Source organism: Gossypium raimondii, chromosome 5 (assembly GCF_025698545.1).
Source record: "Gossypium raimondii isolate GPD5lz chromosome 5, ASM2569854v1, whole genome shotgun sequence".
Taxonomy (NCBI): domain Eukaryota; kingdom Viridiplantae; phylum Streptophyta; class Magnoliopsida; order Malvales; family Malvaceae; genus Gossypium; species Gossypium raimondii.
The window spans coordinates 27,811,443-27,829,674 of record NC_068569.1 but is presented as its reverse complement, the minus strand read 5'-3'; the positions used below and the strand labels follow the sequence as shown (position 1 = coordinate 27,829,674).

Below are 18,232 nucleotides of genomic sequence, written 5' to 3'. Positions count from 1 at the left end.
AAAACGTGCGTGTGAACAAAAGTTGCCCTTTTCAACCTTCTTTTAAATAGAGATATAATATAGATATAAACATGACAAAAATCAGAATAAATTGATGAAAATCATTCATCTTTCTTCAGAACTCCGGAATACCCATTTCTGTCAGTACAACAATCTTCATCTACATAAACCATGCATTGGATTTGGACCCCCTCACATCCACCATCCTTTCATATATGTCCTTTTGATGTTTGAGTCGTCAAACGTGCGTTTTTGTTCCTAATATTAATCGTAATTCTATATAGCACCAAGAAAGCAAGGCACCTTTCCATCATGGCATTGGCATTGACCGGAGACGACCTCGTCCGGTCGATGAGCCGGAGAATGAGTACTACGGGATTGGGAAGCAGAGGAGGCTTGGCTTCGGCTAGTATACGTGAGGCGATGAACAATCGGTCGATGAGCACGGGATTGGGAAGCAGAAGAGGCTGGGCTTCAACTAGTATCCGAGAGGCATGGAATAATCAAACCGATGTCTTCCAGCGAAGTGGGAGGGAAGAAGATGAAGAGGAACTGAAATGGGCCGCCATCGAAAGGCTTCCAACATACGATCGTATTCGAAAAGCAATGCTGAAACAGGTTTTGGAGGAAGGAAAAGTGGGATACGAACAAGTTGACATCGCCAACCTCGACATGCACGACAAGAAGAACCTCATGGAAAGCATACTAAGCGTCGTGGAACAAGATAATGAGAGGTTTCTTCTTAGACTTCGAGAGAGAACCGATAGGTAAATATCCAAAATAGTAATAAAATATTTGTAACCCTTTAATATCACATTGACTTCAAATTAATCCAAATTGCATGACCAAATAGGGTGGGAATTGATGTTCCAAAGATTGAAGTTCGATTTGAGCATTTATCCATAGAAGGAGATGCGTATCTTGGAACCAGGGCTCTTCCAACATTGCTCAACTCAACCTTGAACACACTTGAGGTCATTAAGATTCTCTTTACTTGGATAAATTTTTTTCTTTTATGAAGAAATTACATAAGTGTTTAACGTTGGTAGTTTTTGAACAAAATAGGGGGCCCTTGGATTAATGAAGCTTTTCCCTTCGAAGAAAAGAGTGGTCAATATACTTGGTGATGTGAGTGGAATAGTGAAACCATCAAGGTATTGTTTTCATTTTTCTGGAAAATAATAGACCTCTGCTTGGCAATTTAACTTATATTTTCTTTTGTCTTTTGTGTTACGTAGAATGACATTGCTTTTAGGACCTCCAGGGTCTGGAAAAACTACACTGTTGCAGGCACTCGCTGGGAAAACCGACACTAATTTAAGGGTATATTATCAAATTCTCTAGGCTTTTATAGTATAATCTCCATTGTTATAAAACTCTTGAGTCAAACACTAAATACTCATTTTCTCTTTTAGGCAAAAACTATTTTTATATTTTTAAAGTTTTTCATTATATATTATATAATATCCTTGACTAGAAACTATTTCTCCTTAAAATAAAAAATATTTTAAAATAGATTTTTCTTTTCAAGTTTTTATATAATATATTTAAATAAAATATAACTTAAATAACCTTTTAAAGGAACCACCTCTAAAAAAATCTCACAAATATTAAATTAAAAATAACTTCTCAAAAGTTTAGAAATAAAAATCAAAATTTTAAATTAATTTAAAATATTTGATTGGATTGATTTTAAAAGTCAATTGTATACAAACCCAATTGAAAAATAATTAAAAACTCAAAATAAATAGATAAGCAATAAGTCTTAAACTTAGGACATTACAATCTTTAAGGTCTCAATTTTATCATATTAATCAAAGTTTATTTTTTTATTTACATATAAATTTTAAAAATATATTTTGATATAAAATTTTCAGCTTGAATATCTCATATTATATTTTTATATTAAAACAACTTACAAAGTACTAAATAGTAAATACCATGTTACCAAAAAAACAGTACTAAATACCAAACATTTTAAAAAATTTCCAGAAGAACCAAATTGATTCCTACCGGAAGAATTCATTTTAAATCAACCAGTTGAGTTTGATTAAAAAAAACAAACTGGAATAATGTTTTTGGTTTAGTTTACTGATGAACAATGTTCAATCTTTGAACAGGTATCAGGAAAAATAACGTATTGTGGCCATGAATTTCAAGAATTTATTCCTCAGAGGACAAGTGCTTATATAAGTCAACATGATCTTCACCATGGTGAGATGACTGTAAGGGAAACACTAGATTTCTCAGGGCGGTGCTTGGGAGTTGGGACCCGATATGAACTCTTGGCTGAGTTATCAAGGCGAGAAAAACAGGCTGGGATTAAACCAGACCCTGAGATTGATGCTTTCATGAAAGCTACTGCAATGGCTGGCCAAAACACTAGTCTCGTTTCTGATTATGTGCTCAAGGTTTGTCCATTTTTTCACTCGTTTCTAGTCTTTTATTTTTCATTGCCCTTTGTTACTCAGATTCAGGTGCAAGTATGTATTCGACATGATGTATGTGGAAGATCTTTGAATCCATATCCTTGTATCCATGTGTCGGACATGAGTCTTGAACACCAATACTTCAAGAAAAAAATGAAGAATCCTAGCAACATAGTACGTTGCAACAAAGTTATAAAAATTAACCTTTTAACTATGATGTGATGACAGATTCTTGGACTGGATATCTGTTCTGATATTATGGTGGGTGATGACATGAGAAGGGGCATATCTGGTGGACAAAAGAAGCGTGTCACTACAGGTAAACTAATTCTAGACTGAATAATGTGAAGGGATTTGAATTGTTTTTGTCCTCAAGTATTATTTAGGATCATTTTTGGTACAATGGAGACTGTAGTTTAGGAATTGGAAAGGGATATTGCAGATGCTTAGTTTTGAACCCACTTTGAGCATGAATCTGTTAGGCTAATCCCTAAGTTCGTATTATTTGAGATATCGATAAGTTCTTTTATAGACTAAACTTTTAAGGTGATAAACCATTTTTAAGGACATAATGACATCTACCATATATTTGATATAATGTCCTTAATATTTGAAGCATTTTAAAACCATTTTTAAAACTCCTTGTTTCCATTTCACTTTGTAAGAAAATCCTAAAAGGATCTAGTTACACAAAAATGCAGGGGAGATGTTGGTTGGACCTGCAAAAGCTCTTTTCATGGATGAGATTTCAACTGGTTTGGATAGTTCTACAACTTTTCAGATTGTAAGGTTTATGAAGCAAATGGTTCATATCATGGATGTAACCATGGTCATCTCTCTTTTGCAACCTGCACCAGAAACCTATGACCTTTTTGATGACATTATCTTGCTTTCTGAGGGTAAGATAGTCTATCAAGGACCACGAGAACATGTTCTCGAGTTCTTTGAAAGTTTGGGATTCAAATGTCCTGAAAGGAAAGGAATAGCGGATTTCCTACAAGAAGTGACTTCAAAGAAAGACCAGCAGCAGTATTGGTGTAGAGAAAATGAACCTTATCATTACGTATCGGTATCAAAGTTCGTGGAACATTTCAACTCTTTCCATGTTGGTCAAAAACTTGATGATGAACTCAGGATTCCTTATGATAAATCCAGAATTCATCCAGCTGCATTGGTGAAAGAAAAGTATGGAATCTCAAACTGGGAACTTTTCAAGGCTTGTTTTGCAAGAGAATGGCTACTGATGAAGCGCAACTCTTTCGTATATATATTCAAGACAACCCAGATAACCATTATGTCTGTCATTGCTTTCACTGTGTTTTTTAGGACCAAAATGAAAGCTGGTCATATATCAAATGGAACAAAATTTTATGGTGCACTGTTCTTTAGTCTCATTAATGTCATGTTTAATGGGATGGCAGAGCTTGCACTCACCATATTTAGGCTTCCAGTTTTCTTCAAACAAAGGGATTTCTTATTCTATCCAGCATGGGCCTTTGCTTTGCCGATTTGGGTCCTTAGGATTCCCCTTTCTTTGCTTGAGTCAGGGATATGGATCCTCCTCACATATTACACCATTGGTTTTGCCCCATCTGCTAGCAGGTATGGAAATGCACTATATTCAGTTACATAGAACTGTAGTTACCATTTTCCCACCTATGAGCTATGTTAATCTATAATTCTATTCATTGGCACATCAACAACGTTTCAGGTTTTTTCGACAATTCTTGGCATTCTTTGGCATTCACCAGATGGCCCTTTCTCTCTTTCGATTCATTGCTGCGGTTGGAAGAACACAGGTTGTAGCAAACACACTTGGTACCTTTACCTTGCTGGTGGTTTTTGTACTTGGCGGATTTGTTGTTGCCAAAGGTTAGCACTTTCTATCTTTAAATTGGCTATGCTTTTTAGGGTTTCCTTTATCATTATTGATATTATTGATCTCATAGCAACTTTCAATCATCTGTTCTGGCAGATGACATCAAGTCATGGATGATATGGGGATACTACATCTCTCCGATGTCGTATGGACAAAATGCTATTGTCATTACTGAATTTCTTGACAAAAGATGGAGTACTGTAAGATCTCCTATGAACATGCTTAAAGAAAGGTCTATATTGTATAAATGTTACTAGTTAATCTTGATATTTCCTTTACATTACCATTGCAGCCATTTAACTCCACCACAGTAGGGAAAGTTCTTCTCAAATCCAGAGGCATGTATACAGAAGAGTTTTGGTATTGGATTTGTGTTGCAGCACTCCTCGGATTTTCTCTGCTTTTTAATCTCTGTTTTATTGCAGCATTGACCTATTTGAATCGTAAGCTACTGAAAACTCGTGCTGATAATATCCCTTACCAATGTATGGTTTCAGTTTTAAAATTAATTTCAAAAACAAATGCAGCTCTGGGAGATTCCAAAGCTGTTATTCTGGAAGAAGAGGATGAGAGCAAGAAGCAATCATCTTCCAATGGACAGCCTAACTTAAAATCCATAGAAATGAGTTCACCATCAACTGATATGGCAATGAAGAATAATCTTGACAACTCAGTTCCTAGTGGTGCAAACCAAGGACCTTCAAAGAGGGGAATGGTGTTACCTTTCCAACCCTTGTCACTTGCATTTGACCATGTGAATTACTTCGTTGACATGCCTGCTGTGAGTCCCTTCTCCATATTTTTACACCCATCAAGCAATTTCTTTTACCGAAAAACAAAGAATAGGAATAGGAATAGATGGTAAAATTTGGTATCCTATTCAGGAAATGAAGAGCCAAGGAATTGAAGAGACTCGTCTTCAATTACTACGAGACGTAAGTGGAGCTTTTAGGCCTGGCGTGCTAACAGCATTAGTTGGGGTTAGTGGAGCAGGAAAGACCACCTTGATGGATGTTCTAGCAGGAAGAAAAACCGGTGGCTATATTGAAGGAAGTATTAGCATTTCTGGTTACCCAAAGAACCAACAAACTTTTGCTCGGGTTACCGGTTACTGTGAACAAAACGATATCCATTCTCCTCATGTTACCGTCTACGAATCTCTCGTCTACTCAGCCTGGCTTCGTCTTGCAAAGGATGTTGATGCAGAAACACGAAAGGCATGTTCTTTTTTTAGCCCAGATCTTTATTATTGTATGTTATATCTATATCTAACTGCACCTTATAGCTAAAGAAGTTTACATAACTGTTTTATTCTATTGTGCAACAGATGTTTGTTGAAGACGTAATGGAGTTGGTTGAGCTAAATCCTCTCAAGAATTCTCTTGTCGGCCTGCCTGGAGTCGATGGCCTGTCAACGGAACAAAGGAAAAGGCTCACAATAGCTGTAGAATTGGTTGCTAATCCATCAATCATCTTCATGGATGAACCAACATCGGGACTTGATGCTAGAGCAGCTGCTATTGTCATGCGTACCGTGAGAAATACAGTGGATACTGGAAGAACTGTGGTCTGCACAATTCACCAACCAAGCATAGACATTTTTGAAGCCTTTGATGAGGTATTCTTAAAATTTTAGCGTTGGAAACCTTTACTTCCTCTTCATCTTCCATTTGCTTAACCCATTTCCTTTTTCAATGCAGCTCTTTCTGATGAAGAGAGGTGGACAAGTCATTTATGCTGGACCTCTTGGCCGCCAGTCCCACAAACTTGTAGAGTACTTTGAAGTAAGAACCAATTTTCTCACACTGCATACCATGGTTTAATATTACAGTCATGGATGTGTTTTCGGTCGGATCGAATCGCATACATGTTAACAATAGTATTAGAACTCTTCGAGGCTTTGATCGCAACTTATGTCTATAAACTTTCTGCAGGCTATCCCAGGGGTTCCCAAGATCAAAGAAGGGTACAACCCTGCAACTTGGATGCTGGAAATTAGTTCCACTGCTGTCGAGGCTCAACTTGACGTCGATTTTAGTGAAATTTATTCCAAATCTGAACTTTATAGGTAACTAAAACTGAAACTACTATTTGTTTCCCTCCATTTTTATCTCTACTGAATCTGAAATGTTGTTGTAATTTTTCCAGGAAGAATGAGGAACTTATCAAAGATCTAAGCACCCCAGTCCCTGGGACTAAGGACCTTCACTTCCCTACAACATACTCTCAAGGCTTCTTTACTCAATGCAAAGCCTGCTTCTGGAAGCAACACAACTCATATTGGAGGAACCCACAATACAATGCCATTCGATTTTTCATGACATTTTTCGTTGGTATCATATTCGGACTGATTTTCTGGGGCAAGGGAGATAAGATGTAAGTTCAAAAATTCTTATTTAGTTATCATTTTGGTAGTGAAAACAAAACTACAGTTCAACATTAAAAAATGCTATGGTTACTAGGGTCCTCTCTCCTTACTAGGTCGTCTCTTAGAGATGTTGGATGGACCAATTGGTTTAAGCCCGAAGGTCACCTTGACCGAACTTCGGCACCAACAATTCCAACATTAAATGTGGAAAATACCATCAACTTATAGATGCAAGTTTGGAAATCATTAGAAACTCTTATAACAAAGTTCCCAAATTGGTATCAGCAGGTCATGTTATATAACTCTACATGGTCATATATCAATGGGAACAGAAATATAAACGGCATCTCTTATCTGGAAGATATATCTATGTCTAGCCTTTTTGGATTTCATTTGTGATAATTTGTAAACATTCTTTGAACAGACACAAGCAACAAGATCTAATGAATCTCTTGGGAGCTATGTACTCAGCTGTCCTTTTCCTAGGAGCCACCAACACTTCAGCGGTACAATCCGTTGTGGCAATCGAAAGAACGGTCTTCTATCGTGAAAGAGCAGCAGGAATGTATTCACCATTGCCTTATGCATTTGCTCAGGTAGCAATAGAGGCAATATATGTTTCAATCCAGACATTGATGTATAGCATATTGCTTTACTCAATGATTGGATTCCACATGGATGTTGGGAAGTTCTTCTTGTTCTACTACTTCATATTGATGTGCTTCATGTACTTCACACTCTATGGGATGATGCTTGTAGCTCTTACACCTAACCATCAATTTGCTGCCATTGTCATGTCCTTCTTTCTAAGCTTTTGGAACCTCTTTTCTGGTTTCCTCATCCCTAGGACGGTACGTATTAAAAGCCTAAAGCATTAGTTCAATGCTCTATTAATCTGAACTCAGGATTCAATATTCATGCAATCATTATTAAGAAGTAGCATTCAGTTTATCTGAAATCTGCAAATCCTATACCTTATTTCTCATACTGTGTCCTCCTTACAATATTTACCGGGATCCATTAGAAATAAAAGAAAAGGGTCGCAATACTAAATCTGCTGAATGCCACTTCTTAAGAGTGACTGCATAAACCAACTAAGTTAAACTTTGGGTTCTTTGAATGCCACTTCTTAAGAGTGACTGCATAAACCAACTAAGTTAAACTTTGGGTTCTTTCTTTATCTTAAATTACAAGAAAGAAATGAAAATGAAGGCTATGGTTTGAATATATGCAGGAAATACCAATTTGGTGGAGATGGTACTATTGGGCATCTCCAGTGGCATGGACAATCAATGGACTTGTGACATCCCAAGTGGGTGACAAAGATGATCCTGTTGTGATACCAGGAGAGTTGCCAATGGCAGTGAAAGCTTACCTTGAGACACACTTAGGGTTTAGGTATGATTTCCTTCCAGTTGTTGTTGCTGCCCATATTGGTTGGGTCCTTCTCTTCTTATTTGTCTTTGCATATGGAATCAAGTTCCTCAACTTCCAAAGGAGATGAGGAAAATGCTCCTTACATTCCCTTTTTGGTGCATGAATAATTGTCTCAAAAGAAGGGATTTAAAACATTCTCCTCTGTGGTTCTATAAAAATGTTGGGGCACATGTGTATATAGATACACACATTGTAATTTGTTGTTCTTTTATTTATATATACATTGTAATATGTTCTTTGATTTTCATTTCAAATAATAATGTTGTATTATTGTTTACCTGTGTCCTTTGTGTTTGCTTCCTTCATTTCTTAGGAGGAAAATAAAGGAAGAAAAATCAATCTTTCTACCCTTGTAGCCTTTTATGATTTGAAGGTTGGGCTTTTTTTTATTTAACAGTGAACTTCCCTTTCGACCAAACCACAACATCTTTCAAGGAGAATTTTTTAAGAAAATCTTGTCTCCAACGCTACACTAAATATCCTTCCATTTTAAATCTGCAAAAGATTTCTACCTACCCCATCCTGCTTTAAGCCTATCTCCAATAAAACAATTTTTCTCTTTAGTTTCTTGAATCAAATCTAGACCAACCAACTTCTTTTAGCTATGTTTGGTCCAACACAACAAAGTATGACACTTCCATACAAAATTTCATACTTAACCATCCCAATACTCGATTAAAAATTATTATTATATTCGATTAAATTTTTTCCGCGATAAAATTCTTGTGCAATATTTCTATTTGTTTATGATATTCAAACTTAACACACATCATGGAATAGTCACATTTCTATAGTTCAACATTTTATATCTTGAATTTCGAAGAGACTAAGATATGCAAATGAGTTCAATATCTCATATCGACTAATTTGAACATAGTAATGCATTTTTAGTCTCACTCGATCAAAGGACCTTAGATATTGCTCCCATTATTCAGGAGGGACAAATCATGTCTAGATCACTCATATCTCATTACATAATTTGTGATATACCCAACAATAGTATTTATAGTAAAATAGTTATGAAAGATGTTTAATTGTGTCAAAGCACATGGCTCATGATATTGGAAACTATAGTGATTTCAAGTCCAAAGATCACACACATCATTATCACAATGAAAATTGTTGTGACTATTATATAATAATCTAAGGCGGGTTAGTCCAATACACTATTCTTCTAATGAGTACTCATGCGTGGACTCAATATATTTTATTCATGACAACAACTCGTTTTCAATCAACCGTTCATTAATCTCAATGCATTATTGTTATCTCGACTTACAATAATACTCACTAATGACAATTTGAGAATAATTATATTATTTTAGGGACTTTATTATTAACTAATTTATTTAATGCACAAAAACAAAGACGAAATATAATAATAGGAATGTCGTTTTTTTAGTAAAATATCAAGGCTTCTTATTATAATATTAAAACAAAATAAAACAGCCATCCACACCTGGCATTCTCACAACCACATGTGGAGATCCAGTTATAAACAACAAAATTAACACATGAAAAGCATAACTCTTAAGGACAAAAAATATAAATGAAGAGCTTCGATCAAAACGGAAAGTCAATTCAAAACACAATAAAGAAAACTCATCCATCTTATAAGCATAACAAGGAATGTCTTTGTTAATAAAACAAATTAAATTATTATGCTATTATAATCATCTTATGATTGGTTTGTGAGCGTACTCCAATGGTAATTCCGTTATTGTGAGTGAAACCATATCACGCCTAAGCCATGTATTCAATATATCAAATTTTGGTTCATTAATTTGAGAGCACAAGTGAATTAATATATAAATTTATCTTGGATCTTATTTAATATATGTTCAGTCCAAATAATCATATATATATGTCTTTAATTTAGGAATCAATTTAACTTCAATAACTAAAACAAGCTATTTTCCCAATTGAACTTATAATAATCCTAACATGAATATCATTTGCTAAATCACTGCACTGTAAACACATCCTAACACAAATCTCCTTTTAAATATATTTTGAATAGGAAATCTTTTTGAATGGCATTGGATCCAAAAACAGAGATCAGAAAACGTGGGTATGATCTTACCCGAGTTGTGTTTAATATGTGTCATAAATGCACATGAAGTGACTGTTCCTCCTATTGGTTTGTTGAGATTCCAGCATTTCCTCTCCAGTCATTCTTTCCCCTCTTGTTCTACATTAATTCTAAATCTTTTAATTCTTTTTAATACCATATGCTTTACTTTATTACCACTTTTTCTTAGTCAAAAAGCCTGTTTTATTCATACCAAGTTCAAAAGTCAACTAGAACTCCAACACTTGAAAGAAACCCCAAAGCCAAGCGTATAAGAGAGCAGCCAAGAGCTCATCCAACCATACGTCCAGCAAAAAGAACATAATCAGACAAAAATAATTAACTAAGCTACTTATATTGAGGATATTCCATCAGTTGGCTTTTAAAAAAATATGTTATTAAAATGCAATACTCCATTCAACCCAAATATGAGGAGCAATGGTTGACTGGACCTATATTTCCTCTCCTTAAAAATATAGAAATTATTAATGGTAAATATAGGTAGTTAGCACAGGTGATTTGATTTTCACCATTATATATAAACTAGAGATGTCAACAAAAAACCTTGCTAGCCTTACTCATTTCATCCCGCTGTGCGGTTTCCAACATGCCTGGTTTTCTTATCCAATTTAAGGCATAAGACGTATTTAATTTTGTTTTTTAAATAAAATTTGAAAGCGAAATTAGGGTTTAGTTTTGTAATTTAATTTTGGTATATATATATACTTTTACAGGGTTGTGATCTTGGGTAAAATGTTTACTTTTTGCCCTTATAGTATGCATTTTACTTCCTTGTGGCGGGTGCTGCAATTTGGGCATCTTTGTTGGCAGGTTACTAAAAAAGATGAGAGGTTTATTTTTTTGTAAAATTCCTTAGGGTTTGATTGTTGAAAACAAAAAAGTTTGAATTTTTTGTTGTAGAAATCTCATGTTGGATGTGAATTAGTGAGAGACAAACAACAAAGATGAAAATTAATTACTTAGATGACATTCAATATTTTGACACTGAAGTTAAAATGTGTTGTTTTGGCTATCAACATTGATGTTGTTATGGTCATAAAGTTTTGGTCTTAATGAGGTCAAATTGAACTCTATTTTGGTTGTTTTTTAGTTAGGCAATTTCATTCATTACATGGCAATATTTTTGTCTTCTTGTGGTTCCTCTCATTTCCATAATTGGAGCAATACATACCATAACATTAGTTAAACTCTCTTAAAAAATCCAGTAAGCTTTAACACAAGGAGGTTTTTTTTTTTAAACAAAAAACAACCTAATTTAATTAATTAATTAAGAAAGTGGCCCTGAAAAATAATATACGAAAATGACCTAAAATCCGCAGTGTTCACTAACATCGCCTAACACACCAACAGCACTCCCCAATGATGAGTCAATGATCGGCTTTTAGTAAAAAATTTTGGGTGCCACTACTGTGTTAACTGACACCAGTATGTATTTTTCACTCGTGAAAAATACGGGTATTCATGGTGGAGAAAAAAAATTTTAATGGGTGTCGCTAGTCTATCAGGTGGCATCGGGAAATTTTCAAAAAAATAAATTTGGGTGTTGTCGATATGTCAAGAGGGACCCATTATATTTTTTTAAAATATTTTCTAGGTGTCGCCGTTGTGTCAGGTGGCAATGATGATATTTAAAAAAAATTGTAGAAAGGGTAGTTCGAAGCTCTGGCCATTGTTTTAGAAAATTTGGAGCTGACTATCGGGAAATTTGAACCATAGAAATCAACGAGAAGGAGGAAATCTCTTTTTTGTTGTTGAAATCGACATGAAAGGCTGTCATAAACAACAACATCGATGGCTATTGAATACAATGATTGGGGTTTTCAATTGAGCGGAAGAAAGGAAAGAAAAAAAAAGAAAACAAAAAGAACAATGTAAAAAGAAGAAAGAAAGAAATAAAAGAATAATAAAAAAGAAAGTTAAGTGAATTTAAAAGTTTTAATGGTGCCACCTGACATATCGGCATAACTCAATTTTTTTGACAATTTCTCAGTGCCGTCTGATAAACTGGTAGAACCAATTAAAAGTTTTTTTTTCTCCACAGTGAATACTCATATTTTTCATGGTATTTTGAAAAATATATACTGGCGTTGTCTGACACAATGGCGGCACCCAAAAAATTTCTAGTTTTTTAAAAAGCCAATCATAGGCTCATCATTGGGGAGTAGTGCCGACGGTGTGTCAGGCGACATCAACAAACACTATGGACTTTAAATAATTTTCGTATATACTTTTTTACTTGGATCATTTTCATAATTAATTAATTAAATTGAGTTTAAAAAAAAAAAAAAAAACCTCACAAGTAGGAAACATTGTAAAACATGTAAAAGGATTTTTTTTTTTTCATCTGTTTCAAAATCTGGACAATTCACTAAATGTGAGTTTAATTGCAGACAATGGTTCAAATCCGGTTTGTTTCGGTTTTTGTCAATGAATCAAAAGCATTACAAGCCCACTCATCAGCATTGAAAGTAGCACAAAAGATTGGTTGTTTCGACTAGGGTTTGTTAGGGAAGGGAAATCAGGTGAAAACAAAGAAGAGCAAGAAAAGAGAGGAAAATTAAAAATATTAAAATATTAAAATATTAATAAAAGAAAGAAAATAAATTTATTAAACATGTGGTACACTTAACATGTTAAGTCAGATGTCGTTACTTAAGTAACGACAGTAAATGATGGAGTGACATCTTTGTAATAACCCGATAACATTACAGGCATCTTTCTAAGTTTTAAAAGTTTAGTGGTAAAATCTTAAAACATTGAGTCCAATACTTTTTTTTATTTGAAAATCTTGGTCCCTTTGTCAGATTTATAATTTTGTAAAAATTAAGTCCATATTCTTTACATAAACAATTACTAAAAAAATGTTTTAAAAGTTATTTTTTGTATTTTCAATAAAAATTTAAAAATTTTAAAACCTTTTAAATTTAAAAATAATGTAAACTAATTTAAAAATATAAAAATTAAAAAAAAGGTTATTTACTTAAACTTGTTCATGGGTTAATCGAGTAGAGTTGTGACCCAATTCCAAAAAATTCTAGCCCAAGCCTACTTTTGACACGAATTGGGACATAAAATACATTGTCCAAGCCCAATCAAAGTTGGGTTGAACCTAATGGACTAATTTAATTTATGAACAAGTCTATTAATTTACTCCATAAATGGTGATGTCTCTTCAAACTTTGAACTATTTGTTCAGTCCATAATAAATTAAATTTGTACAAATTTGTTATTATTTTTATTAAATTAATTATATATAAAAACTACTTTTATGTAAAATTAGTTATAAAGTATGTAAAATATTAGTATACAATAATTTTTAAATAATGATACCAACTCTTAATTTGTCCTATTTGAGTCAAGTTTGGACAAGGTTTTTTATGTCTCGAGCTAGCCTAGACCGAATTCAATTTAAATAATAAAAATATTTTTAAAATTTAATTTAATTATAATTTATGATATTGATATAAAATATATTTTTAATATTTTATTATTCAATTTAAATAATATTAACTTTTCCATTAAAATTGAAAATGTCAAAGGTGAAATATTTTTTACGTCAACAATTACAGTTTTTTTGTCAATTTGATCTTTCCTTTAAAAGCACATAAAATTTAAAAAACTATAATTATTACAAAATAAAATTAAAAATTATGGAATAACTCTTTAAAATAAAAAATTAAAATATAACTAATTTTAAAATATAAGAAAAAAATTCCAAAATTTAATGTTATATAAATTGAACTGGTTTGGCCAATTAGACTGCGAACTAGTTGGGGCATTTCTTTGGTGAGAGGTAAAAAATCAATTGACCTACAAACCGGTACAAACTGCTTGAACTGAGATAAAAAATTAATTGAACCAATTTTAAACTAGTCTAATCAATTGCTTTCAAGAACGACCAGTTCAACTGGTTTAAAGCAAATAAATTATTAAAAAATAAATATTAAAAATTATAAAAATCGACTCAATTGCCAATTCAACTAGTTCATCTCGGTTCACGAGTCTGTTGGTTTTTAAAAATTTTAAACGTTTTTTAGCCTTCAACATTTATAGTTTTTGTCAGTTTTGTCCAGACCCTTTAAAAGTACATAAATTTTTTTAAAATATTTAAAATTTATTATTATTTTATTATTTTATACAAAAAATTAAAAATATATATAAAATATAAAATCTTTAAAATTGAAAAATATAAAAAGATATTTCTAAAAATAAAATTTAAATTGGACTAGACTGATTGGATCAAGAACTATTTGGGGTATCGGTTTGGTGAGAGGTAAAAAATTGGTTGACCCACGAATCGGTACAAACTAGTTAAACCAGGCTATAACAATTGACCTGGTAGTTGAACCGATTTTTATAATTTTTATTTTTGTTTTTTTAAATATTTTATTTATTTTGAACTAGTCAGATTGGTCATTCTTGGAACTAATTGGTCAAACTAGTTCGAAATTAGTTCAACGGTTGGTTCAGTCGATTTTTTAATTTGGTTCAACCAATTCGTACCGGTTCATGGGTCAATTGGTTTTTTTTATCTCTCATCGAAATGATACCAAACTAGTTCTCAATTCAACTAGCCGGTCTGGTTCAATTTAAATATATCGAATTTTGGAATTTCTTATATTTATAAAATCAAATATTTTTATTTTATGCTTTTTATTTAAAATATAAAAAATAAATTTTAAATTTTTTATGTACTTTTAAATGGTAATGACCAAATTGACCAAAAATGTAAATGTTGAGGGCTAAAATGTTATTTTAACTTTGACACCGTTAATTTTAATGGCAAAATTAGATTAAAAAAAATACAAGAACTCAATGTTTCAAAAATAAAGTATAGTGACTAAATTTTAATTTCCAAAAGAATATAGGGACTTTTAGCATGTTTAAACCTTTTATCTTTTACTATTTTTTACGGTGCATTATTGTATCGAAGAATAGTCCAAAAACCAACGACTTGAAGATACAAAAACGTTTTCCTCGAAAATCAAAGCAAAGATGCACAAACATAATATCCATGCACCTGCACGAAACCACTGTTTGACAAAAAAAGAGGACATATTGCAGAGTATGAACCAACCCCCAAAATTACATATTTATATAAACAACTTGGAAAATCAAAAGTAATGGCAAAACACTAGAAAGATGTTATCTTAGATGTGAATGCTTTGTGTGATGTTCATTTCCTTAAATAAAACCAGTGGGATGTAGTAGGAGCTTCTTCTTTTCGGAGGTGGGATTGTGGATGGTGAGAGCAACTTGAAATTGTCGCACACCACCAGCAACCTTCCCAGCCTTTTGGATTATAACTGCGTAGCTGTTTTCACCACTGGGTACGAATTCTGCACCATAGCTCACACCCCATCCTATAACTCCCACCGACAGTCTCATCCAACTCCTAGCAGCCAATACCAAAGAAAAAGAGTACATTAATTGGTTGTTTATGACTTTTCTTTTTCTTTTTCTGGCCACTCGTTTATGACCATTCGATTGCTGGTTTGCATTTTGAGATTTGTATAATGTATCTTTCGTACCATCTCAGTCAAAAAAGCCAGCTTTATTCATACCAAGTCATACAAAGTCTAAATAGGAAATGGGTGTCAACTACATTTCACACTTCAGTGTTCCATGCGAACTTGCATCTCAAACGTTTCATCTTAAAAGTAAATATATGAAATATTCATTTTTTAACTTGAAATTTAAAATAACTTACTACCATTACCAGTTAAATTGCTTTTGACTGTAACCCATGAAAATAAATTTCTCATTCTTTTTTTCATTAATTTTCTCTTATTTTAAAATTCAATAAGAAATTCAAATTTGTATATAAATATTGTTTTTTAATTTTTTATTTTTAAATTTTTTTAACATTTAATTATATATTCGAAAATTTCTAAGGCTCAGCCACATGTAGACTTATTCATGGGCTGGGTTATTCGGTCTGACTTGAAGGTCCGCCCAAAAAATGTGAGGGTTTGGACAAAAAAATAAGGTCAGTTTAAAAAACGAACCAGGCCTCGGGTAATGCTTTTTTGGCTCGAGCCCAGCCTGGTCTTACCTGAATATCAAAAAAAAACTACTACTCTTTTTTTTAACTGTTTCTTGCTTTTTATTTATTTATTATTTTCTTGTTTTTTTTCATTATGTTGCTACTCTTTTGTTGTTATTATTTGGATATTGTATAGCTTTTGTTTTATTGTTAATTTGTTACTATTTTAGAGACATTTGCTTGTTAAGTTGCGTCTCTATCTTAGTATTATTTAAGTATACACATTTTTTTAAAATTTATTTTCAATTTGTTAGGAAACATTTAAAAAAAAATAATATATAAAAAATTTGATACGGGCAGGCTGAATCCAGATTTTAGCATTTGTATTCAGGTTGGACTTGGGTAAAATTTTAGACCCATTATTTGGGCCGAGCTTGAGCCTAATAAGCGGGCCTAAAATTTTTCTTAAACGCGACTCGCTCATAAACACCTCTAGCCACATGTTATTAATCTTTTAAAATATATATATATATATATTGTTTTTACTTTCTTTTTTTTTTTGTTTTAAACTTTTTAGCATTTAAAATTACTTTGGAAAACTTCTAACGCCCTGTCACATGTTAGTGGTATTTTAAGGAGCTAAATCCCTTGGTAGCAAACAAAGTTAGCTTTTTAAGGTTGTATTTTTATTATAGGCTTAAGCCATAAATTGATATTTAAATTATACAAAAAAATTTAAATTGTTATTTTTTGTCATAAATTATATTTAAAATATATATTTTCTCAAGTTAATACTCTCATTAGTCAAATCATTAGGTATATTTTAAAGAGGATTAACCCACAAATTAATACTTAAACTATGTGCTTTTCCCATGTTGGTATCTAAACATTTTTTCTAGTCACAAGTGATACCTAAACTATTTTTTTCCAAGTTGGTACCTCTATTAATTTAATTGTTAGTTGAACCACTAAATTTTTAAAAAAAAAATCAATTAAAAGTTGGCATGTGAAAAAAAAGACAATATATTATTTTCTCTTATATATTTTCTTTTTTTTCATTCTTCGGAACTAGACTGGTGGTTGAGCGAGTCAAGTCACCAGTTCCCGATTCGATTAATTCGTCAGGTTTGATCAAATAAATTATCAAAAATTCATAAAAATAAAAAAAATTCAAAATAGAGAAAATAAGTTCAATTGGTTTTTTTAGCTTTGTTCAATCGGTTTGTATCGGTTCACAGGTTAATTAATTCAACCTCTATCTTTGGACCAATTCCCTAACCATTTCAGGTCTAATTTTAAAAATACTAATTTTGATCGATGAGATAACTTTTTTGCTCCCGTCAGGTAAAGCAAGCATGAAGTGATGTTCAAAAACAAAATTAGTGACCAGCCTCTCGACTTTTAGAGGGCAAATTTTGAGCATTACTACTAGTATTGCTAATTCGACCATTGGTTCAATTTCAAAAACATTCATCTCAATAGAAATTATTAGTTTATTATATAATAAGTAAAATTTTATTGTAAGGAGATATTTCAATTATGTTGTCATTAAAATGAATATTTGTTATTGTTAATTGTTACTTGTTAGTATAAAAGTTACAATTTTAATATAAAAGTTATATTATATTACAAGTTAGATATATTAATTTTAAAATGATTAAATAGATGCACTTGATTTCTAAAAGTAAAAAAAAAAACAATTGAGTTTGAAAAGAAAAAGAAAAGAGTTCACTAAATGAAAAGAAAAGGGAAAGGATAAATCATTTGATAATTTAAATTTCTGTACTTAATATATATTTAATTATTTAGGTCAAAGATTGGAATTCCAATGTAAAAAGATAGTAGACACAAATTAGATTTATTTTTATCAGTTCAATAATTAAGATAATTTTATATTAGGAAGCTCCATGCAGGACTTCCCCGTGGAAAGGGTTACCTATATTGACGTTGAATTTTCATATGAAAATGACAGACAACTTGCTTCCCTATACTACCAAAAACGAAGTCATACTCTTTCTCAGCCTACTGGATTCATGTTTCT

The 18,232-nt window shown here is 32.3% G+C and overlaps 1 protein-coding gene across 1 annotated transcript; it reads left to right on the top strand.

Annotated features, from left to right (window-relative positions):
* The first annotated feature begins 312 nt into the window (after positions 1–312).
* Positions 313–8,375, top strand: LOC105771412 (pleiotropic drug resistance protein 2). Its single transcript, XM_012592871.2, has 18 exons — positions 313–767; positions 854–974; positions 1,066–1,154; positions 1,239–1,323; positions 2,121–2,411; positions 2,658–2,748; positions 3,131–4,031; positions 4,141–4,301; positions 4,405–4,508; positions 4,601–4,751; positions 4,836–5,089; positions 5,193–5,525; positions 5,636–5,926; positions 6,009–6,092; positions 6,243–6,376; positions 6,457–6,684; positions 7,101–7,527; positions 7,911–8,375. Exons 1-18 carry the CDS (start codon positions 313–315, stop codon positions 8,178–8,180), a joined length of 4,470 nt encoding a protein of 1,489 aa, XP_012448325.2. The 3' UTR covers positions 8,181–8,375.
* The last annotated feature ends 9,857 nt before the right edge of the window (positions 8,376–18,232 follow it).